This window comes from Taudactylus pleione, unplaced genomic scaffold (genome assembly GCF_031769625.1).
Source record: "Taudactylus pleione unplaced genomic scaffold, aTauple2 ptg000041l, whole genome shotgun sequence".
NCBI classification, from domain to species: domain Eukaryota; kingdom Metazoa; phylum Chordata; class Amphibia; order Anura; family Myobatrachidae; genus Taudactylus; species Taudactylus pleione.
This window is the reverse complement of record NW_028284443.1, coordinates 79129288-79154091: the sequence shown is the minus strand read 5'-3', so window position 1 is coordinate 79154091 and position 24804 is coordinate 79129288. Positions and strand designations below refer to the sequence as shown.

Sequence of the window (24804 nt, the reverse complement as noted above, 5' to 3'; positions counted from 1 at the left end):
TGCCCCCAGTAGTAATCCCCCTTGTAGTGTCCCCAGTAGTGCTCTCCCCCCTGTAGTGCCCCCAGTAGTGTTCTCCCCCTTGTAGTGTCCCGAGTAGTGGTCTCCCCCCTTGTAGTGCCCCCAGTAGTGGTCTCCCCCCTTGTAGTGCCCCCAGTAGTGGTCTCCCCCCTTGTAGTGCCCCCAGTAGTGGTCTCCCCCCTTGTAGTGCCCCCAGTAGTGGTCTCCCCCTTGTAGTGCCCCAGTAGTGTTCTCCCCCTTGTAGTACCCCCAGTTGTAGTCCCCCCCCCCTCCCACAGTACACACACACACACACACACACGTATTAAGTAATAAAAAAACCCACTTACCTGAATCCCCGCTCCCACCGCCATCCGCTCCTCCATCTGTCCTCCCGGGCCGGGCCGCTCTTATGGGAGAGACATCTTATGGGCCGCTCTTATGGGAGAGACGTCATATAACGTCATGACATCTCTCCCATTACCCACTGCAGGAGCCGGAAGATGGAGCGGTTCCTGTAGTGGGCGCAGCAGCAATCAGTAAGAGTCTGACAGACTCTCATTGGCTGCCACTCAAAACAAACACACGGCTGTGTGTTTGTAACTGTGTAGTGTGTAACTCCGTCCGGTCACACAGACACAGACTGCCCGCGGCCCGCATGGTGCTGCGGCCCGGGGGACACATGGCCCCTGCCCCCCGGCCCAGCCCGCCACTGCCCGTAGTCCACATGTAAAAAGAAAATTGAATAAAACACGGACGTTGTGAAAAAGGTATTTTAATTAAATGAATCCTCCCCAACACAACCCTCATTTGCTCATTTCTTTCTCACCTACAGTGTATTCCAAAGGGCCATGTTTTAGCAACAACAAAAAAAACACAACATAACCAACGTAGAACTTGCTCCATGCAAAGCCCCATATGTGAATGACTGGTTAACACTGTTTACAAATACACTGGCTTCGCTCTGATTAGTTAGTGCTCAAAAAGCTTTTTCAATTCATAGAAAGTAAAGCAGTTTGGGCCCGACTCTGAGCTGCAGGCAATGTTCATGGAGTTGAGCAATTTTTTTGCTACTGCGCATGCGTCTAAGTTACTAAGTGATTTGCTCCAGCTTATGTCTGGCACAGTGCGTACGCACAGAGGCGCAGTTGCTATTCAGACGCATGGTATCAGAAATGTATTGGTCCGTCTTATGGACATGTTATGGGCCCTAGATAGATGCCGGGGCATACTAGCACCTGTGGATCCCCAGTACCAAATCAAATTAATTTTTAACCAGTGCTAATGGCTGCCAATCAAAAAATATGTGGACAAAAAGAAGTGCAGCCCTGTCATCCACCACATAACTGACCCTAAGGGTGACATATAGGCACAATTTACTTCATTTCATCTTGACAGAATTTCTCAGTAAGAAACTTTTGGCCCAGGGGTGCCGTGGAAAAAATGCTGATACTCTAGGGCCCCGTGATTCGAAAGGGCTGCACAACCCTTACTTAACAACTAGAGAGGAGGGGGCCCGTGTGCAGTCTCCAACACGGGCCCCCTCCTTTCTGTCCGGTGGCCGGCAGCGCACTGAGCTGTGCGCGACCAGCGCCAGAGTTATAGACTCTGGGCACTAGAGGGCGCCCAGAGTCTATAGAGTATGCGCTGGTCTCCGGGAAAATGCCCGCGGCGGCCATTTTCCAGTAGTTTTTACAGCGCCGGACCCCCGCGCCGACGTGGGACTCCAGAGAGGTAAGTAATACTATGCGTGCAGGGTGTGAGGTGCAGGGTCCCCCTGGACTCAGGGGCCCATGTTCCTCGCACACCCTGCACCCATTTATAGATACGCCCCTGTTAACAACATCACACACTGCTAGCAGTACTGCACAGATAGATTCCATTCAATAATATTCTGTCTGTGCAGGAGAATGGTGTTGCAGCACTCACTTGATGGTGTACTGTAGCATATGTTACAGCATGAGGCAGTGAGGGCAGAGGGACAGAATTAGGCACATATTCACAGCTAGTCATGTTCTGTATTGCGGCAGACATTGCTCATATATCGCTTATGATTTTCCCTGTTCATCTTTTTTTTCTTCCCCATTGATTTTCTCTTTTAGCCTGGGTATGTCTGTCTATCTGAAGCAAGCTTCACCAGTACAGCCCACCATACAGACTGAGAACCAATGGTCTCTAGTATAGAGATGTTCAGTGCATTAGTTTCTGGTATTGATTTATTAAAATATCATTTATATGGCCACTTGATATTAATTGGTGAAAATAAAATACATTGTGCACTAATTTATTAATTTTTAAGGTAATCCACATTTGAATATTGAGTAATTGCATTTAAATATACAATATCATTAATGTGGGCTTGCACTTGCCCTATTCTGGGTGCAAACTTTACGCCTCCTAACTAGGCATATATATGTTGGTCTGCATGGGCCACAGATGTGAGAATATACCCTCACTGAACTTTGCCTGTGTTACAACTTTGTGTATGAAGAACATTGCCTGTGTAAGAACGTTGCCTGTGTACGAACTTTGTGTGTGTAAGAACGTTGCCTGTGTAAGAATGTTGCCTGTGTACGAACTTTGTGTATTTAAGAACGTTGCATGTGTAAAAACTTTGTGTATGTAAGAACATTGCTTGTGTAAGAACACGGTCAGTGTAAGGACATTGCCTGTGTAAGAACGTTGCTTGTTACACTGCCAGTGTAAGAATGTTATGTATGTAATAACGTTGCTTGTGTAAGAACTTTGCATATGTAATAACGTTGCCAGTGTAAAAATGTTGCCTGTGTAAGAACATTGCCTGTGTAAGAACGTTGCCTGTGTAAGAACGTTGCCTGTGTAAGAATGTTGCTTGTGTAAGAACGTTGCTTGTGTAAGAACTTTGCATATGTAATAATGTTGCCAGTGTAAGAACGTTGCCAGTGTAAGAACGTTGCCAGTGTAAGAACGTTGCCTGTGGAAAAACACTGCCTGTGTAAGAACTTTGTGTATGTAAGAACGATGCTTGTGTAAGAACGTTTCCTGTGTACGAACTTTGTGTATGTAAGAACGGTACCTGTGTAAGAATGTTGCCTGTGTAAGAACTTTGTGTATGTAAGAACATTGCTTGTGTAAGAATGTTGCCTGTGTAAGAACTTTGCATATGTAAGAACTTTGTGTATGTAAGAACTGTGCGTATGGAAGAACGTTGCTTGTGTAAGAAGTTTGTGTATGTAAGAATGTTGCCTGTGTAAGAACTTTGTGTATGCAAGGACGTTGCTTTTGTAAGAACGTTGCCTGTGTAAAAATGTTGCCTGTGTATGAACATTGCTTGTGTAAGAACGTTGCCTGTGTAAGAACTTTGCATATCTAATAACATTGCCTGTGTAAGAACGTTGCTTGTTTAAGCACATTGTCTGTGTAAGAACATCGCTAGTGTAAGAACGTTGCCTGTGTAAAAACATTGCCTGTGTAAGAACGTTGCTTGTATAAGAACGTTGCCTGTGTAAGAACTTTGTGTATGTAAGGACGTTGCTTGTGTAAGAACGTTGCCTGTGTAAGAACTTTGTGTATGTAAGGACGTTGCTTGAGTAAGAACGTTGCCTGTGTAAAAACGTTGCCTGTGTAAAAACGTTGCCTGTGTAAAAACGTTGCCTGTGTAAAAACGTTGCCTGTGTAAAAACGTTGCCTGTGTAAAAACGTTGCCTGTGTAAAAACGTTGCCTGTGTAAAAACGTTGCCTGTGTAAAAACGTTGGCTGTGTAAGAAGGTTGCCTGTGTAAGAAGGTTGCCTGTGTAAGAACGTTGCTTGGGTAAGAACTTTGCATATCTAGTAACGTTACCAGTGTAAGAACGTTGTCTGTGTAAGAATGTTGCTTGTGTAAGAACTTTGTGTATGTAAGAATGTTGCTTGTGGATAAACACTGCCAGTGTAAGAACTTTGCATGTGTAAGAACTTTGGGCCTGATTCAGAGCCGCTCGTAAGCGGCCACTCGTTCGCTCCGAGTGATGTTCGCACATCTGCGCATGAGTATGGGAATGCCTGCTAATTTGAGTGACAGAATGAGGCGTTTGTGGGTGGTAACAGGGGAAGGTGCTTGAAAACGGGGGGGGGGTGGAGATCCGAATGCAGGCGTGCCAAACGGTCAAAACGGGCGTTTTAAGGGTGTGCATAATTAACAAAGCAGCGTCATCGACCACGTCACTTGGTTGTCTTTTAGCCTGAACTGTTCGCATGATTGCGGTAGGAAAATCCAACCACAAGCACTGCGAGCAGTTCATACGCCTTTCGATGTACTCGATTAATCAAATATATAGTGGAGATGACGTAGGATGCGAGCGGCCAGGGGGCGTTTTTTCCAAAATAGTGAGCGCATGTTTCGTTCGCTCGTTCAGACATAGAGGCGTCAACAGACCGCAAAGAGCGAGCGCTTAATTTAAATAGTCAGCCCCTTTTTCTGAACGAGCGTCCGCAAATAGCGTCCGGCTCTGAATCAGGTCCTTTGTGTATGTAAGAACATTGCTTGTGTAAGAACGTTTCCTGTGTACGAACTTTGTGTATGTAAGAACGTTACCTGTGTAAGAACGTTACCTGTGTAAGAATGTTGCCTGTGTAAAAACTTTGTGTATGTAAGAATGTTGCCTGTGTAAGAATGTTGCCTGTGTAAGAATGTTGCCTGTGTAAGAACTTTGCATATGTAAGAACTTTGTGTATGGAAGAACGTTGCTTGTGTAAGAAGTTTGTGTATGTAAGAATGTTGCTTGTGTAAGAACGTCACCTGTGTAAGAACTTTGTGTATGTAAGGACGTTGCTTTTGTAAGAACGTTGCCTGTGTAAAAATGTTGCCTGTGTATGAACGTTGCATGTATAAAAACGTTGCCTGTGTAAGAACTTTGCATATCTAATAATGTTGCCTGTGTAAGAACGTTGCTTGATTAAGCATGTTGTCCATGTAAGAACGTTGCTAGTGTAAGAACGTTGCCTGTGTAAAAACGTTGCCCGTGTAAGAACGCTGCCTGGGTAAGAACGTTGCTTGTATAAGAACGTTGCCTGTGTAAGAACTTTGTGTATGTAAGGACGTTGCTTGTGTAATAACGTTGCCTGTGTAAAAATGTTGCCTGTGTATGAACGTTGCTTGTATAAAAACGTTGCCTGTGTAAGAACTTTGCATATCTAATAACGTTGCCTGTGTAAGAACGTTGCTTGTTTAAGCATGTTGTCCATGTAAGAACGTTGCTAGTGTAAGAACGTTGCTTGTGTAATAACGTTGCCTGTGTAAAAACGTTGCCTGTGTAAGAAGGTTGCTTGTATAAGAACGTTGCTTGTGTAAGAACTTTGCATATCTAACAACGTTACCAGTGTAAAAACGTTGCCTGTGTAAGAATGTTGCTTGTGTAAGGACATTACCTGTGTAAGAACTTTGCCTGTGTAAGAACGTTGTTTGTGGAAAACCACTGCCAGTGTAAGAAATTTGCATGTGTAAGAACTTTGTGTATGTAAGAACGTTGCTTTTGTAAGAAAGTTTCCTGTGCACGAACTTTGTGTAGGTAAGAACGTTACCTGTGTAAGAATGTTACCTGTGTAAGAATGTTGCCTGTGTAAGAATGTTGCCTGTGTAAGAACTTTGTGTATGTAAGAACTTTGTGTATATAAGAACGTTGCCTGTGTAAGAATGTTGCCTGTGTAAGAACTTTGTGTATGTAAGAACATTGCCTGTGTAAGAACGTTACCTGTGTAAGAATGTTGCCTGTGTAAGAACTTTGCATATGTAAGAACTTTGTGTATGTAAGAACTGTGCGTATGGAAGAACGTTGCTTGTGTAAGAAGTTTGTGTATGTAAGAATGTTGCTTGTGTAAGAACATTGCCTGTGTAAGAACGTCACCTGTGTATGAACGTTGCTTGTATAAGAACGTTGCCTGTGTAAGAACGTTGCTTGTGTAAGAACTTTGCATATCTAATAACGTTGCCTGTGTAAGAACGTTGCTTGTTTAAGCACGTTGTCTGTTTAAGAACATTGCCTGTGTAAGAACGTTGCCTGTGTAAGAATGTTGCCTGTGTAAAAACGTTGCCTGTGTAAGAACGTTGCTTGTGTAAGAACTTTGCATATCTAATAACGTTGCCTGTGTAACAACTTTGTGTATGCAAGAACATTGCCTGTGTAAGAACGTTGCCTGTATAAGAATGTTGCTTGTTTAAGCACGTTGTCTGTGTAAGAATGTTGCTTGTTTAAGCACGTTGTCTGTGTAAGAATGTTGCCAGTGTAAGAATGTTGCCAGTGTAAGAATGTTGCCAGTGTAAGAATGTTGCCAGTGTAAGAACGTTGCCAGTGTAAGAACGTTGCCAGTGTAGGAACGTTGCCAGTGTAAGAACGTTGCCAGTGTAAGAACGTTGCCAGTGTAAGAACGTTGCCAGAGTAAGAACTTTGTAGAAGAACTTTGCATATCTAGTAACGTTGCATGTGTAAGAACGTTGCTTGTTTAAGCACGTTGCCAGTGTAAGAACGTTGCCAGTGTAAGAACGTTGCCAGTGTAAGAACATTGCCAGTGTAAGAACGTTTGCCAGTGTAAGAACGTTGCCTGTGTAAGAATGTTGCTTGTAAGAACATTGCCTGTGTAAGAACATTGCTTGTGTAAGAACTTTGCATATCTAATAACGTTGCCTGTGTAAAAAAAGTTGCTTGTGTAAGAACGTTGTCTGTGTAAGTACGTTGCCTGTGTAAGCACGTTGTCTGTGTAAGCACGTTGTCTGTGTAAGCACGTTGTCTGTGTAAGCACGTTGTCTGTGTAAGGACGTTGCCTGTGTAAGAACTTTGCTTGTATAAGAACATTGCCAGTGTTAGAACTTTGTGTATGTAAGGACGTTGCTTGTGTAAGAATGTTGCCTGTGTAAGAACGTTGCTTGTGTAAGAACTTTGCATATCTAATAACATTGCCTTTGTAAGAAATTTGCTTATGTAAGAACCTTGTGTATGCAAGAACTTTGCCTGTGTAAGAACGTTGCCTGTGCAAGAACGTTGCTTGTTTAAGCACGTTGTCTGTGTATGAACGTTGCTTGTTTAAGCACGTTGCCAGTGTAAGCACGTTGCCAGTGTAAGCACGTTGCCAGTGTAAGAACGTTGCCAGTGTAAGAATGTTGCCTGTGTAAGAATGTTGCCTGTGTAAGAACGTTGCTTGTGTAAGAACTTTGCATATCTAATAACGTTGCCTGTGTAACAACTTTGTGTATGCAAGAACATTGCCTGTGTAAGAACGTTGCCTGTATAAGAATGTTGCTTGTTTAAGCACGTTGTCTGTGTAAGAATGTTGCTTGTTTAAGCACATTGTCTGTGTAAGAATGTTGCCAGTGTAAGAATGTTGCCAGTGTAAGAATGTTGCCAGTGTAAGAATGTTGCCAGTGTAAGAACGTTGCCAGTGTAAGAACGTTGCCAGTGTAGGAACGTTGCCAGTGTAAGAACGTTGCCAGTGTAAGAACGTTGCCAGTGTAAGAACGTTGCCAGAGTAAGAACTTTGTAGAAGAACTTTGCATATCTAGTAACGTTGCATGTGTAAGAACGTTGCTTGTTTAAGCACGTTGCCAGTGTAAGAACGTTGCCAGTGTAAGAACGTTGCCAGTGTAAGAACATTGCCAGTGTAAGAACATTTGCCAGTGTAAGAACGTTGCCTGTGTAAGAATGTTGCTTGTAAGAACATTGCCTGTGTAAGAACATTGCTTGTGTAAGAACTTTGCATATCTAATAACGTTGCCTGTGTAAAAAAAGTTGCTTGTGTAAGAACGTTGTCTGTGTAAGTACGTTGTCTGTGTAAGCACGTTGTCTGTGTAAGCACGTTGTCTGTGTAAGCACGTTGTCTGTGTAAGGACGTTGCCTGTGTAAGAACTTTGCTTGTATAAGAACATTGCCAGTGTTAGAACTTTGTGTATGTAAGGACGTTGCTTGTGTAAGAATGTTGCCTGTGTAAGAACGTTGCTTGTGTAAGAACTTTGCATATCTAATAACATTGCCTTTGTAAGAAATTTGCTTATGTAAGAACCTTGTGTATGCAAGAACTTTGCCTGTGTAAGAACGTTGCCTGTGCAAGAACGTTGCTTGTTTAAGCACGTTGTCTGTGTATGAACGTTGCTTGTTTAAGCACGTTGCCAGTGTAAGCACGTTGCCAGTGTAAGCACGTTGCCAGTGTAAGAACGTTGCCAGTGTAAGAATGTTGCCTGTGTAAGAATGTTGCCTGCGTAAGAATGTTGCCTGCGTAAGAATGTTGCCTGCGTAAGAATGTTGCCTGCGTAAGAATGTTGCCTGCGTAAGAACTTTGTCTGTGTAAGAACGTTGGTCAAAAATAAAGAACGTTAAAAGCGCTCAAGTAAAGGTGCAAGTAAAGTAAAAATATAGTGTTGTCCAATTGACATAAAATAGTCACTTGTTTATAGTTCAACTGTTGTACATCCTTATTTTCTTTAGTGTCAGCAACCTGGTTTCTCCACTTGGTTTTTCACACTAATACCCCTCAGCATCAAAAGGCCATATAAGACAAAAAGAGGGGAGAATACATAGTGTAAAACCATAAAACATTTATTCAAAACAACATTAATAAAAAATGGTCGCGTACCATCCAAAACCTTTAAAGAAAGGCACAGTTTTAGGCATATAGGGGTAAATTATCTGCTCCCCCTATTTGAGCAATACCTTCCCACAGTCAGGGTAGATGGCAGCAACACAGGATACAGCACCAACGCGTTTCAACCCAAATAAGGTCTTTTTCAAGGTGTGTTTTGTTAAGAGAACTGACCAGGAGCACTTTTGGATTTTGCAAAAACGAGCGGACTACACAGTAAGGAAATGCAGTCTGTCTATTTTTAGGTATAAGAATGTACACAGATACTAGAAACAACACACCTGAGATGTATAACAAAAAAGAAAAAACCCTTAAAGAAGGGGAGGAGTCACTTTGGGTATAAAACCTGGTCAGTTCTCAAAACACACCTTGAAAAAGACCTTATTTGGGTTGAAATGCGTTGGTGTTGTATCCTGTGTTGCTGCCATCTACCCTGACTGTGGGAAGGTATTGCTCAAATAGGGGGAGCAGATAATTTACCCCTATATGCCTAAAACTGTGCCTTTCTTTAAAGGTTTTGGATGTACACGACCATTTTTTATTAATGTTGTTTTGAATAAATGTTTTATGGTTTTACACTATGTATTCTCCCCTCTTTTTGTCTTATATGGCCTTTTGATGCTGAGGGGTATTAGTGTGAAAAACCAAGTGGAGAAACCAGGTTGCTGACTCTAAAGAAAATAAGGATGTACAACAGTTGAACTATAAACAAGTGACTATTTTATGTCAATTGGACAACACTATATTTTTACTTTACTTGCACCTTTACTTGAGCACTTTTAACATTCTTTATTTTTGACCATACATACATCTGTGATTGGTGAATATAACATTGTTATTAGCTGCCAGGTGTAGCGTGGAGCGCGAACATCTATTTCTCTGTGTAAGAACATGGCCTATGTAAGAACGTTGCCTGTGTAAGAACATGGCCTATGTAAGAACGTTGCCTGTGTAAGAACATGGCCTATGTAAGAACGTTGCCTGTGTAAGAACATGGCCTATGTAAGAACATGGCCTATGTAAGAACGTTGCCTGTGTAAGAACATGGCCTATGTAAGAACGTTGCCTGTGTAAGAACATTGCCTATGTAAGAATGTTGCCTGTGTAAGAACGTTGCCTGTTTAAACACGTTGCCTGTGTAAGAACGTTGCCTGTGTAAGAACGTTGCCTGTGTAAGAACGTTGCCTGTGTAAGAACGTTGCCTGTGTAAGAACGTTGCCTGTGTAAGAACGTTGCCTGTGTAAGCACGTTGCCTGTTTAAGCACGTTGCCTGTGTAAGATCGTTGCCTGTGTAAGAACTTTGCCTGTGTAAGAAGGTTGCCTGTATAAGAACGTTGCCTGTGTAAGAACATTGCCTGTGTAAGAACATTGCCTGTGTAAGAACGTTGCCTGTGTAAGAACGTTGCCTGTGTAAGCACGTTGCCTGTTTAAGCACGTTGCCTGTGTAAGATCGTTGCCTGTGTAAGAACTTTGCCTGTGTAAGAAGGTTGCCTGTATAAGAACGTTGCCTGTGTAAGAACATTGCCTGTGTAAGAACATTGCCTGTGTAAGAATGTTGCCTGTGTAAGAATGTTGCCTGTGTAAGCACGTTGCCTGTGTAAGCACGTTGCCTGTGTAAGCACGTTGCCTGTGTAAGCACGTTGCCTGTGTAAGCACGTTGCCTGTGTAAGCACGTTGCCTGTGTAAGAACGTTGCCTGTGTAAGAATGTTGCCTGTTTAAGAATATTGCCTGTTTAAGAACGTGCCTGTGTAAGAACCCTATCTGTGTAAGAATGTTGCCTGTGTAAGAATGTTGCCTGTTTAAGCACATTGCCTGTTTAAGCACGTTGTCTGTGTAAGAACGTTGCCTGTGTAAGAACGTTGCCTGTGTAAGAACGTTGCCTGTGTAAGAAACCTATCTGTGTAAGGACATTGCCTATGTAAGAATGTTGCCTGTTTAAGAACGTGCCTGTGTAAGAACCCTATCTGTGTAAGAACATTGCCTGTGTAAGAATGTTGCCTGTTTAAGCACGTTGCCTGTGTAAGAACGTTGCCTGTGTAAGAACGTTGCCTGTGTAAGAACGTTGCCTGTGTAAGAACGTTGCCTGTGTAAGAATGTTGCCTGTGTAAGAACCCTATCTGTGGAAGGACATTGCCTGTGAAATAACTTTGTGTATGTAAGAACGTTGCCTGTGTATGAAACTTTGCGTATGTAAGACCTTGTGTACAGACGTGTCCAAATACATATAGCCTTGCGCCTTAAACAGCCCTTCTAGTCGCGCAATGCCGTGGTGTGCCTCGGTAGTGCTGAGCGACTTCTTGCACCTTTTCAAATAGGACGCACAAACAGCTTCTGCTGATTAAAATGCTATGCGGTATGCCTATATTCGGTGTGCAACTACAGCTGTATCTGCATGCAAAATGCTACATTATAGTGTCACAGCCGCTGACACAGTAACATAGTATTTGGCATCCAGACACAGCTGCAGTCACACACAGACTATAGGCATGCGGTCACTTATGTGGTCACTTCAATCGCAGTAATGGGCTTTTACTATATACTACAGTGCGATTATGGGCGCTAATATTACACCCAGATTGAATTGCTATATGTGATCATTGATAAATGAGCCCCTATGTATCGTTGCAATATGCAGTAATGCATAATGATACTTCTTGCCACCGACTAGCCACCAATTATAAATAGGCCCCTTAAACTATCTTCTGTTTTGTGGAGTTTTTTTGCACTGTGTGAAGTGATTATGTTTTACAGGCCTTTTTTGCCAATACTGTTACTATTACTGCTTTATGTGAAGCCTTAATTTGTTTTTGTCTTTTTTTTCGTCTCTTTGAATTCCTTTAGCTCCCTAAAGCCAGGCGATGAGGATAGACGTCTATCTGTAGAAATATGGGACTGGGATCGTACATCACGGAATGACTTCATGGGCTCCATGTCCTTTGGTGTCTCCGAAATCATGAAGAACGCTGTGGATGGATGGTAAATGTTTGGTTATCTATTGCACATTATTAATGTGTGCCAGTGTATATGATTTCTGCAGATATTGTGTCCCTCAAAATGTTGGGTATAGTGTATATGTACAGTGTATATGTATGGCGTGAACGTAGGTGAACAGTGGAAGTGTCATGCTGTATTATAGAAGCAAAACATAACGGATGTATGGAACATCAATCACAGATGAGCTTACCTGGAAATATCTACCTTACTTTCCTTTCTTTTTTTTTCTTATCTTTCTTTCTCTGTTTATTTTGTTTGTTTGTTTTTGGGTTGTTTTTGTTTTTTGATATTTGTTCACTTGGTGTTTCTTCTAATTTAATTTTCCCTCCCTTTATCCATTTCTTGATTCTATATTGTTATTTTATTTGGATGTTTTTACTTCCTCATTCCTTTTTCTTTTTTACCATTTCCTTTTTTATTATATTGTTTAACTTCTGTGGTTTGACTTATTTGGCCATTTGTCACCTTCCGATTGCTGGTCTTTTCAACTCCTCCATCACTGTTTTTCATGTCACCATCTTTTCACCGTGTTTGCCCCCTTCTTTGGTCCTGGTTGTCTGTCTGCTCCGTGTGTCTCTCAGGTACAAGCTATTGAACCAAGAAGAAGGCGAGTATTACAATGTGCCTGTATCTGATGACGCAGATGACTTTGGACTTCGGCAAAAGTTTGAGGTACAGGCTTTGCCCGTACACACAGTAGGACAGGAGCTTAGGTGCCAGTTCCTTTGCCTTTCTCATCTGGGTTCCTATGAACATAATTCCATTTTGTATTGTTGTATTCATAGAGGAACATTATGGACTGCTATTCATTTCTTCCTGGCAATTGTTTAAAGGTCTTGAGAAAACTGTAGGCTGAGATCTACTGACAGTTCCTTGTAAAATTGCCTGGAGTTAATCCCACCTTCCCCACCCTGGTGACTTGGTGTGCCAAAACAAACTGCACCAAATGTCTGTATCATGCAATTACAATTATAAATACAGCTCAAAATATATCTTGTCAGGAAATGTTTACTATACTGTACCTACCGCTCTAAGGGCTTGCATAGCAATGTAGATCAATATGTAGTTAAGGATGCTAAAATATAAATACATTTTAAACAGCTATTTGCAGTTCTTTAAATAAAGTCAAGATTGATGAAATTGTTTCACTTGCCTAATTAGATTATATGAAGATGTGACAGATGGATAGTCACAATAAAAAAAACACAAAGCAAGAATACATGTGCTGTATTATCTCTTTGTGTCATTACGTTCAAAAAAATCTTCCTATTCATATTAGTAAGCCACACTGTCAATGAACGCGTCTTAGAGTGACTTCTATGTACTGTATACTTTATATAAAATATTACTGTATTATATATATTTTTTTTAAACCGTTCAAATTGAGAGTTCTAAATTAAAGATCTAAGTAAAATGCATGTGATTAACAAGGCCGTAACTAGGGTGGTGCGACCAGAGCCGTAACTAGACTTTTTGGTGCCCTGTGCCAGAAAGAGTATTGACACCCCCTAATTTTTCAAAGGGACATAATGCACCCAAAAAAGGGGAATGGCCTCATGGGGAAGGGCCATGGAAGAGATAGGGGAGGCCAGGAGATGCTGGGGATGAAATAAGAGGAAGCTACAAGTGAGAATGATAATAAACAGAAAGTTGACAGGCCCAAACAGCGCCCCCTGACCTGTGGTGCCCTGTGCGATGGCACTACCCTAGCTACGGCCATGGGTGCGACCTGTACCATGGCACAGGGCACCGCAGGGCACGGGACGCTGTTTGGGCCTGTAAAATTTCTGCTTATTATCATTCTCACTTGGCACTTCCTCTTCTTTTTTCCCCAGCATCAGCTGGCCTCTCATATCTCTTCCCTGGCCCTTCCCCATGATTTTTTCGGATGCATGTCTTATGTCCCTATTTGAAAAATAGGGGAGAGGGGGCGCCAATGCTCTTTCTGGCACAGGGCACCAAAAATTCTAGTTACGGCTCTGGTGATTAACACCAGTATAAGGCCTACATTTAAAACCTGTGGAATGACATATAAAACTACCAATATGGATTTCAGTATGTGTACTATAAAGTTAGTCTTTTCAGTGCGTAGGTACACTTTGTGTACACCAGGGGGCACCGTTACATGCCACCACCCCCCCACCCCCTCCCATCCTCTCCCATCCTCTTGGTGCTACTGGATGTAACATATCCGGACTTCCCACATACTATTGTATATATAGTACATCCAGTGTAGCTTGTTTCGTACTGTGAATTTAAAGGGACAAGATCCTGATTCTTTCCTTACAACAAGAAAAACAGTGGTCTCTCAGTGGTCTATCAATTTGGTAGCTGTGAATATAAGTTAAAATAGTAATAGTGTGGTGCTACGAGCCGGCTCTAGGGGTGTTCGACCAGTGCGGTCTCACAGGGGCGCTACTCGTAGAGGGCGCACCCCTCCCCAGCATCCCGATTTCAGGGGGACAGTATTGTCCCACTGTTCCACCCGTGGGCCGAAGTGGCCCGATCGAGAGGTTGGGTCCCCCCACCGCCGCGGCGGTGCCGGACCCCCGGAGTGTGAATGGATGCTGCACGCAGGCTGGGGGAAGCCCAGTCAATGACAGAGGGCTGGGCTTTACCCCCAGCCTGACGTTATTTGGAGGCATGCCATGCAGGCACGCCTCCAAACAACTTCACATAGGGGGTGTGGCCTATTGTAATTAGGCCACACCCCCAATTTCGGGCGCGCAAGATGTCTGCGCGCCTACTTAAGTGCTGGAGCCGGCCCTGGTGGTGCTGTTGGGGAGAGTAAAGTCACTCACTTATTTGCAGATTGCATGCGCAACGCTACTTTACAGTGCCACATTTGCTGACACTGTAACATATCATTTTAATCAGCAGAAGATGCTTGTGTGTTCTATATGTACCGCTGTGCGAATAGGACACATTTGAAGGTAAAAAGTCAAAAGGCACTCGCGTGTTATGTGTAACGTGACTTGTAGCGCATGGAGGATATATGTATGTGTACTATATGTTCTATGTTAGGAGGTAAGTGTAAAACAGTTAATTATATTCAATATATGTAGAAAAACAATAATAATAATAATAATACAACATAATTGCAACTTACTAAATACAAAATATATGGGCCCATTATTTAAGCAAATTCTCCTATTTTTCCACAAAGCGCATTTCAAGGTCAACACTCACATCTCACGTCTGTTCCCATAAAATGGAATGTTCCTATAGTGTGGTTTTTATTTTTTACTGTTTTCTCCTGAAAAAACACATGGTGGAAACAGCTAAAATATGAATGCAAAGTCCAATCTACTGCCACTTTATAAACATCCCCTTCATGCATTTAAACTTTTACTGTACATCTTTTTCTTTGTTTATCATAGTTTGTCTTTATTTATTTTAATTTATGTCTTAAATTATTTATAATAATATGGGGATATTGGGGTTGTCTTTATTGCATTTACATTTGAATGTTTGCATTGCTTTACAATACTGTGCAAAAGTTTAAGGCATGTGTGGAAAACATGCTGTAAAGTAAGAATGCTTTCAAAAATAGAAGTGTTAATAGTTTATTTTTTTATCAATTAACAAAATGGAAAGTGAATGAACAGAAGAGAAATCTAAATCATATCAATATTTGGTGTGACCACCCTTTGCCTTAAAAACAGCATCAATTCTTCTAGGTACACTTCAAGAATTTAGTAAGATTATAGTCAGGTGTTTGATTAACCAATCATACCAAACAGATGCTAATGATCACCATTTTCATATGGAGGGTGAAACACAACCATTAACTGAAACAGGATCAGCTGTGTAGGAGGCTTAAAACTGGGTGATCAACAGCCAAAATCTGCTACAAAGATGAGGTTGTGGCAGACAGTTTCATGTCACAGGTCATACACCATGGTAAGACTGAGCACAGCAACAAGACACAAGGTAGTTATACTGCATCAGCAAGGTCTCTCCCAGGCAATGATTTCAAAGCAGACTGGTGTATCAAGAGTGCTGTTCAAGCTCTTTTGAAGAAGCACAAAGAAACGGGCAACGTTGAGGACCGTAGACGCAGTAGTTGACCAAGGAAACGTATTGCATCAGTTGAAAGACACATCATGCTTACTTCCCTTCGAAATCAAAAGATGTCCAGCAGTGCCATCAGCTCAGAACTGGCAGAAATCAGTGGGACCCAGGTAAATCCATCTACTGTTCGGAGAAGTCTGTCCAGAAGTGGTCTTCATGGAAGAATTGCGGCCAAAAAGCCATACCTTTGACATGGAAAAAAGGCCAAGAGACTCAACTATGCACGAAAACATAGGAACTGGGGTGCAGAAAAATGGCAGCAGGTGGACTGATGAGTCAAAATTTAAAATATTTGGGTGTAACAGAAGCCAGTTTGTTTGCTGAAGAGCTGGAGATCAGTACAATAATGATTGTCTGCAGGCAACAGTGACGCATGGTGGAGGTTCCTAGCAAGTTTGGGGCTGCATTTCAGCAAATGGAGTTGGGGATTTGTTCAGGATTAATGATGTCCCCAATGCTGAGAAATACAGGCAGGTACTTATCCATCATGCAATACCATAAGCAGGGCCGAAACTAGTGTTTTTGTCACCCGGGGCAAGACAGTAATTTGGTGCCCCCCTTCCCCTGGTAATTCCACTGCAGCAGTGCCCCCATGGTAATGCCCCTTCAGTAGTGCACCTATAGTAATGCCTGCTGAGGTAGTGCCCCTGTACTAGTGGCCATATGGTAATGCCCCTGTAGTGCCCATATAGTAATGCCCTCTAGTAATGCCCCTGTAGTAATGCCCCTGTAGTGCCCATGTAGTAAAACCCCTAGTAATGCCCCTGTAGTGCCCATTTAGTAATGCCCCTGTACTGCCCATGTACAGCCCCCTGCTAATGCCTCTGTAGAGCCCCCTGATAATTCCCCTGTAGTGCCCCCTGGTAATGCCCTGTAGAGCCCCCTGGTAATGCCCCTGTAGTGCCCACTGATAATGCCCTGTAGAGCCTCCTGTAGTGCCCCCTGATAATGCCCCCATAGTGCCCCCTGGTAATGCCCCTGTAGTGCACACTGGTAATGCTCCTGTAGTGCTCCCTGGTAATGCTTCTGTAGTGCCTCCTGGTAATGCCCCCATAGTGCCCCCTGGTAATGCTCCTGTAGTGCACACTGGTAATGCTCCTGTAGTGCTCCCTGGTAATGCTTCTGTAGTGCCTCCTGGTAATGCCCCCGTAGTGCCGCTTACACACACACACAAAAAAAAAAAATACTTACCTTAAACCCCGCTCCTGTGACCGCCGCCGTCGGGTCCGCCCGGCTGCTCCTCGGAACTATGGGAGAGATGTCATTACATCTCTCCTATAGTGCCTGTGGGGAGAGCTGGAAGCTGGAGTTCGGGAGAAAACTCCAGCCTCCGGCTAGCGCGTCGCTGCAGGGAAGAGCCGAGCACCCGCTGGTAATAACATCTCAGCGGGCGCCCGCCTTAGACTCTCTGTGCGGCGCCGGGCTGGAGGTCAGTGACGCCGGGTGCAGTGGCGCACCCAGTGCACGTGCACCTCCAGCCCTCCAGCCCCCCCCCTAGTTGCGGCTCTGCCATAAGGGAGGCGTCTGATTGGCTGCAAATTTATTCTGCAGCAAGACAACGACCCTAAACATACAGCCAATGTTATTAAGAACTATCTTCAGTGTAAAGAAGAACAAGGAGTCCTGGAAGTGATGAAATGGCCCCCACAGAGCCCTGATCTCAACATCATCGAGTCTGTCTGGGATTACATGAAGAGACCGAAGGATTTTAGCAAGCCTACATCCACAGAAGATCTCTGGTTAGTTCTCAAAGATGTTTGGAACAACCTCCCTGCCGAGTTCCTTCCAAACTGTGTGCAAGTGTACCTAGAAGAACTAATGCTGTTTTGAAGGCAAAGGGTGGTCACACTAAAAATTGATTTTATTTAGATTTCTCTTCTGTGCATTTACTTTGCATTTTGTTAATTGATAAAAAATAAACTATTAACACTTCTATTTTTGAAAGCATTCTTACTTTGTAGCATTTTTCCACACTTGCCTAAAACGTTTGCACAGTACTATATGTTCACTTGGAAATGTGCACTGTGGTATGAGATGTGTCTAGAAGGAGCAAAGGACATTCCAGTGAATGTATGTGATGAGGGTCCATCCCTTCTACATATGGAGAAAGCAAATCCTGGGAGTTTTAAGCTGTGTGCCCTACAGAAATCAATCAACAATTTCTAAATACTCTTTCTCCCTCCCCCCTATATTGTTAAATAATCTTGATGTAAAAAAAATGTATGTATATTTGAGTGCATAAGTACAGATAGGTCCTCATACATCTATCCTTAATACACCACGCTGCAAGAAATGCCTGGTGCGAGTAAGCCGCCAGGTCCCTGGCAACTCTGCTAGCACTGGGGCGTCTCTTTTGGCGAAAATGTGCCTTAGTTGCAATACGATGTACTAGGACGCACCAGGAGACGGCACGGATTCATTTGATATGTGACATTTGTATATCTGTGTGGGACTGAGTCTGTATATGAAGCGGAATGGAACTTGGCGTGTAAAAAAAGCCGCTACCACTGTATTGTAGCACTTTGTATACAGTTCAGAGACGCAGGTGCACACAGATATACAACTGTCATATATCAAAATAATCCGCACATTATCCTGGTGCCTCCTAGTCACATCACATTGCGACTAAGGAGCATTTTGTGCAAAAAAGATACAAAAAAAGACACCTGGCGCTAGCAGACTGGCATGGGACTTGGCGAGCTGAGTGGGGCTGTTTTGCACGACTGCAACAATGATGTATGTGGAAACATTTGTATGTGCATTTGTGCTTTGCCCGCACTCATCAAGAAATGCCCCCAAACTGCCCAGTTGTTTTTGTGAGAGAGATTTTGCACCCCTGTAGATGCCATTTTGATGTCACACAACACTGCAGTTGCACCCTTTATTAAACTACCCGTACTATATTCTCCTGCTCATTGTGCCTTATTTAATGGGAAATGTATCAAACCTTACAGAGAGATAACACTTCCAACAAGCTGCTAATTGTCATTGTTCATGTATCTAGCACACTCTGAAATGGCAGTTAGGAGCAGATTGGTTGTTTTGGGCAAAGTCAAAGCAACTTTAGCTGTCTAAAATGCCTGATACATCTCTCCCGTAGAGTTGGACAGAAGCCCATTAGCTCCAAATAAAAATATGACTCACATTAGATTTATCACACTGCGTTTTCAGACAGCTTACGCCTGTATTTTGAATTTAACTTATACTTGAACTCACTTGCGCTTACAGAGTCATTTTGAAGGTGGTAATGTTCATTCAGTGATCATTGAGACGCAAGACAACCTTGTCCCTTAGAAATGAGCCCAGTTTTACTTGCACATATGTCTAGTAATAGCTTTGTATATATAAAATGTTAGATTTAGAGTTCAAAGGCGATTATGTTTGAAAGCCTATCTTTACATAAGTTGTAATTCCATGTTTGATTCTAAATCAGGCCTGTTTTGTGTAAAAATAGACACATAGCAAGAAATGCTAACACACTAGGATTCGAGCCGATGTGAGAGCTGTGTCACCATCTAGTGGTACAAATATTAACTGACTTGTACATGCTACAATGCTCTTTGTTGTATGTTTAAGAACAATGAAATCATAAACATCAAAAGATAAGTAATATGGTTAGTGCATTATTATTATTTTTATTGTTATTATTATTAGCTTCAAGTATTTTTTTATTTAAATTAGAAATAATACTAAAAACCTAACAATTGTTGTTCTATAACCTTCTTTTTTTTCTTATAGGAATAAAGTGTTTATCTCACTTTATAGAAGTTAAAAATAAGACTTTTGTTCAGTTAAATATTTTTCTCCAAATCCAATTGGGTGACGCTACTACTAACCTTAAGGTTTAGAGGGAACAGTGCAGGATTTGGCACTGAAACTGTAGTGTAACTCCTCCCTTATATAACTCCTACTTGCATTAGCTCCTTAGTTATATTCTAACAAAGTCCTCAGGATAGGAATAAAATAGAGAATTGCAGCACATTATTCACAGTAACCACAGAGCCAAGAAGGGTTTAATGGTAGATACAATATTTTCTTTTCCATCCTCTTTGGGGACACTACTAACCTTTGAAACTTCCCAAAGCTGTCCTCAGGGGAGGGTATACTCCGTAAAGCTGAGCGAGACCAAAAAAAACATTAACCAAAACCAACTACTGTACTTGGGAGACAGAGCACCAAACACTGTTACAAGTGTGTACAGGAAATCCTCCCAGCTAAGGCTTTTTTAACGGAATGTTCTGAGACGCCAACCTGGAAGTTTTGGTCACGGCCCTTATAATTACATAATCCATTCAGAACACAACCTAGAGCTGTGCCCGACCAGACTGGCAGACTAATTTGGTGTTCTTTTATGGGACCAGAAGAACAAACATCAGATCAATGAAATGGGAATGTTACCAATTGGTACAGAACTAAAGAAAAAATTATATATCAATCTAAATTATATACATAAAAGGATCCCCTTTAGAAGATTACAAAAAGGTTGAAAAGAAAAGACAGAACCTCTGAGAGTTCACCCTTCTCTAACAGCAGAACTGAAGAACACGTATTCCACCTTGAATTCTACGAACCAGGCTAATGTAACATAACATAGCTGAAGACATCAGCCAGAATACCCAAGAGCCTAATTTAATTAGCTGACCTTAGGATACCAGGCATTATTTCTCCTGACTTTCCTTCTGTACCAGAGAAGTATGACTCCCTGGAAGACAAAACCAGGAGGATAAATCAAAACAGACCTCAGTAATGCCCCCTTTGAGTGAAGTAATGTATGTCTGTATTATTGTATTATTGGTCTCTCTTATAACCTAGCTGAAGGCTCTAATATTTACCTATGGCTGATCCATATCTCAACTATCTGATGAAGCAAGAATAATTTACTATGCAAAAATTCAAAGTTGCTGAGAAATATTCCTCATGGTTACCCCAATGGCCACTGGACCCTGGAGCTGGGCAGTGATCACTGGACTGTGGAGCTGGACAGCAGTCACTGGTCTCTGGAGCTGGACAGATGAGGCTGGAACCACCAGACTGGCAGCAGACAAGACTGGAACCACCAGGACTGGCAGCAGACAAAACTGGAGCCACCAGGACTGCAATCTAAAAAGACTGGAACCACCAGGACTGGCAGCAGACAAGACTGGAACCATCGGACTAGCAGCAGATGTCCCTTGGACTCCAGACTGGGCAACAGTTATCCCTGGGCCACCAAACTGGGCAGCAGTCATCCTGGGCACACCAAACTGGGCAGCTGTCATTCTTGACACACCTGACTGGGCACAATTCAGCGGGAAGCCCAGTTTGAACACACAACTGGACAGGAAGCCCAGATCAGATACATGATTCAGCATTAAGCCCAGATTGAGCACACAACTCAGCGAGAAGCTTGGATTGGGCACACGACTTGGCAGGAATCCCGGATCAGGCACACAGATCAGCAAGATCAGATACAGGGTGCAGGACCTCAGCAGGCTCGGCAGAACTGGCAACTCTAGCTAGCAGGACCTCATGCCAAGAGGCAAAGGCAGAGAAAACCTTGTGCCCATAGGTGTGGTCTGACAGAACCTCACAATCAGAGATATGGGGAGACAAAACCTTGTGCTCAGAGATTTGGGCAGACAGAACCATCATGTCCGGAGTAGTGGGCAGGCAAAACCTTGTGCCCAGAGACATGGGCAGACAGAACTTTGCATTTGGTGACATGGGCTGGCAGAACCTCAGGCCCAGAGGTGTGGACAGGTAGAACATCATGCTACCATGCTAGGTGTGGGCAGGCAGAACCTTATGCCCAGAGGCATATGCAGATGAAGCTCAAAACAGGAAACTGACCCCTCTCGGACCTCTGGCGAAGCAATGGCATCTTTTGGACCTCTGACAAGGGGATGGGAACTTCTCAAATCTCTGGCAAGGAGGCAGGCACCTCTCAGATTTCTGGAAAGGCAGCAGGCACCTCTTGGTCCCCTGGAATAGTGGTAGTCACCTCTCAGACCTTTGGGAAGGTGGCAGGAACCTCTGGCAAAATGGTGGAAACCTCACAGAGCTCTGTCGAGGTGGCAGACACACTTGGACCTCTGGCAAAGTGTGTAGAGGTGGTCTCCTATCTGTGGTCCTGGAAATACAGAAGTACTGGAAGTGGAAACAGCCTGGAAAAGTGCAGATATTTTCAGGAGGAGTTCTGGCAAACAGACAATATTCAAGCTATCTGAGCTCGCAGTAGCATAATGTACACAAGGAGCAGACCTGAAAATTCCACTGCTACATGGCTGAGATGAAGCTGGGACAAAGTACTCTGCAGCATGCTCCTTTTTAGTTGGGCAGGTCATTCTGTTATGATTTCAGTGTGTTCAAAAAGTTACAGATTTCAGAAAGAGTTGCAGGTGCACAAAAGATTTATTATATAAAAAACACACGTGAAGGCAGGATATGCAGAGCCCTTAAATGCTGGAGAGTACACAAATAAATATAAAACACAGTCAAGAGCATGCAGGCAGAGAAATCCAGAAACTATATACAGATGTGACTCAGCAGTGGGCAGGCAGATAAACAAAAGTCACAATTTAGAGCATACACTATGAACATACTGCAGACTAATGGGTCCCAGAGCTCAGGCACAGAGCAACAGCAGACATAGGCATATCAGACAGGAGACTACCCAGGAACAAATTATACACACAGTCACCAGGAAAATGCAGGTCTACAGTGGACTTGAAATAGTAGCAGAACACAATTGGTAAATACCCTTGAAATATGCAGGTATGCTGAATGCTGTGGAGCAAAGCTGAGCAAAAGTTCAGGATAGCACTGGGAACAGACATGAAGTATCTGACACTGCTATTCAGTCACAAGGAGTTCAAACACAGAGAGTCCAACACATGCAGAAACATCAATGACCAGCAGCTGTGTCAGAGAAGGCTAAATACCTAATGCACAGCTGCAGCTAAACAGACCGTTAACTCCTTACAGGCAGTCCAGAAGATGAGTCCAGACCACAGCCCACGGGGGTGATCCACAGAACTGCACCAACCCAGAAAAACAAGACGGTGCCTAACAATCAGTTAACCGTTAAATCCTCATAACTTTGAATTAATTACATAAACCAAGCAATTATTAGATAGAATAATTTTATATCTATTTTTTTTTGATTGACCATGGTACAGAAATGGACAAGTCAGTACCCAGTTGTTACTACCATTCTTCCAGAAAATAAGTTTAAGAGTGACGTTCCCTTCATATCTGCTGTCTCTTATTATGTTTACAATTTAATACTATGTAATCCTAATGAAAAACATCCACCTTATCTTGTATAACACTAGCTGATCCCATGAACATCAACTTTTCATCCCAGAATCAATGTGATTAAAGGTACTTTATTTGGTTTATGATTGTAAACCAGCAAGCCATCCTAGTACCCATAAGTCTCAGGAATGACTGGCTTCCTTTTATTGGCCTAAATTCCATTAGGGTGTCCTCAACTAAAGTGCTTATTCTTTATTACCTACAGAAAGACTAGATGGACATCTTACCTACAAATTGCTATAGTTGCACTTCCTGAAGCCCTTTATTCTGCAGATTACAGATATCCAATTTCCAGTCCTAATCTTCTATTACAATTGCTATTCCAGCTGTAACTGATAAACTTTCAGTCTATATAAACTAAAGCACTAAGGGGTTTATGTACTAAGCCTTGGAAATAAAGTGGATGGAGATAAAGTACCAGCCAAACAGTTCATAACTGTCAATTTATAGGCTGTGTTTGAAAATGACAGTTAAGAGCTGATTGGTTGGTATTTTGTCTTCGTCCACTTTATTTCTCTTCAAGGCTTAGCACATAGACCCCCTAAGAGCTGTTGATGCTCCAAGAAGCTTAGATATACTATAAAATGGCAGAAATATTTTAGATTACCATGTTGGGAAAATTAGTCATTATTTGTACACTTCATTAAATAAATACCTTCAGGTAATATTGTACTAATAGCCCTGCATATGAATGTCCATGACAAATTTGATTCACTATTAAATATATCACTTTATTTCTTCCTTACCTACATTTCTTTAGCAAACTCTTTGTTTTCTTAATTCCATTTATTTTTCCTCATCATTCCCACACTTTTCATTTTCCTCTTTATTTCAGGCGTGCAATTTCCCACTTGAACTTTATGAGGTAAATTATGTGTTCTCTGTTGTGAAAACAATCTGCGTCCTGTATGTCAGTATCATTTAAGTGCTGCAACAGCGGCATATTTACTTTGTATGTTTATTGTCCTATATATACACTATTCCTTTACGGCAAAATTGTGAGTAAAACGGCAGAAATGTGTTTATGCTAGAACTGTTGAAAAAAATGTTTAAAATGTAATGTTTTATATGTTCTATATTTCTCATCAATACACATTAGAAGTAGTCATAAGCTGCCTCATGTCTCATTGATGACAAGGGTTACTAGTGAAATGCAGACTGCATTCTCATGTACAGTATGGTCAGTTCACAAAATGGCTGCCCTCACTGTGTAGACAACATGTTGATATAACAGACCCATATTTGACATCGTATTTGTGTTTCATGATCGGATATTTCTGCTCTTACTACAATCCAATGTTCCTATTTTATTTACTACCTGTTGTAATTGGTCCTTCCAACCTATTAAAGTACTTTACACAAAAATAATATTCTCGTTAACAGATACATTTCAGGAACTAAAAGGGGGTGAGATTTGCCAGAGATGGGTGGAGTCTTGTTCACTGCATGTGTGGCTTATGTGGTTTGGGGTGTGGCCTATATGTACCAAATTTTCATCCAGCAATGTTGACCGGTATATTAAATAAAAAAACATGTTGTTTGGGTCATTATATCCATAAACTAATTTAACTGTTCAACATTTACAAGAATAAAGCATGCCTTTAATATTCAGTATACAAATGCCTTGTAGGACATTGCATAGGTATTTATCATCCACAGCCATGAGCTCTTATCATGTTAATATGTTACTATATAAGTGGAAATATGTGGACCAGTGCACTAACCACTTGGGGAATTAGGTCCAAGCAATTAAGCTGCATACACACAGAACGATGTAAGTAATGAGCGATTTTCGTTGAACGATTTTCGTTCAGTTTTTCCCTTGAAAAAGTGAACGAAAATCATTTTACAAAGTAGTT

The 24804-nt window shown here is 42.2% G+C and overlaps 1 protein-coding gene across 2 annotated transcripts in view; it reads left to right on the top strand.

The window, feature by feature from the left end:
- PRKCG (protein kinase C gamma) overlaps positions 1 to 24804 on the top strand; it is a 452626-nt gene that overhangs the window by 294207 nt on the left and 133615 nt on the right. Inside the window, exons 7-9 of one of the 2 annotated variants that reach the window (XM_088459496.1) lie at positions 11423 to 11557; positions 12157 to 12247; positions 23781 to 23810. In XM_088459496.1, the coding sequence (XP_088315622.1) occupies positions 11423 to 11557; positions 12157 to 12247; positions 23781 to 23810 (256 nt within the window). The remainder of the gene's footprint in view (positions 1 to 11422; positions 11558 to 12156; positions 12248 to 23780; positions 23811 to 24804) is intronic. The other variant, XM_088459502.1, reaches the window with a different exon arrangement.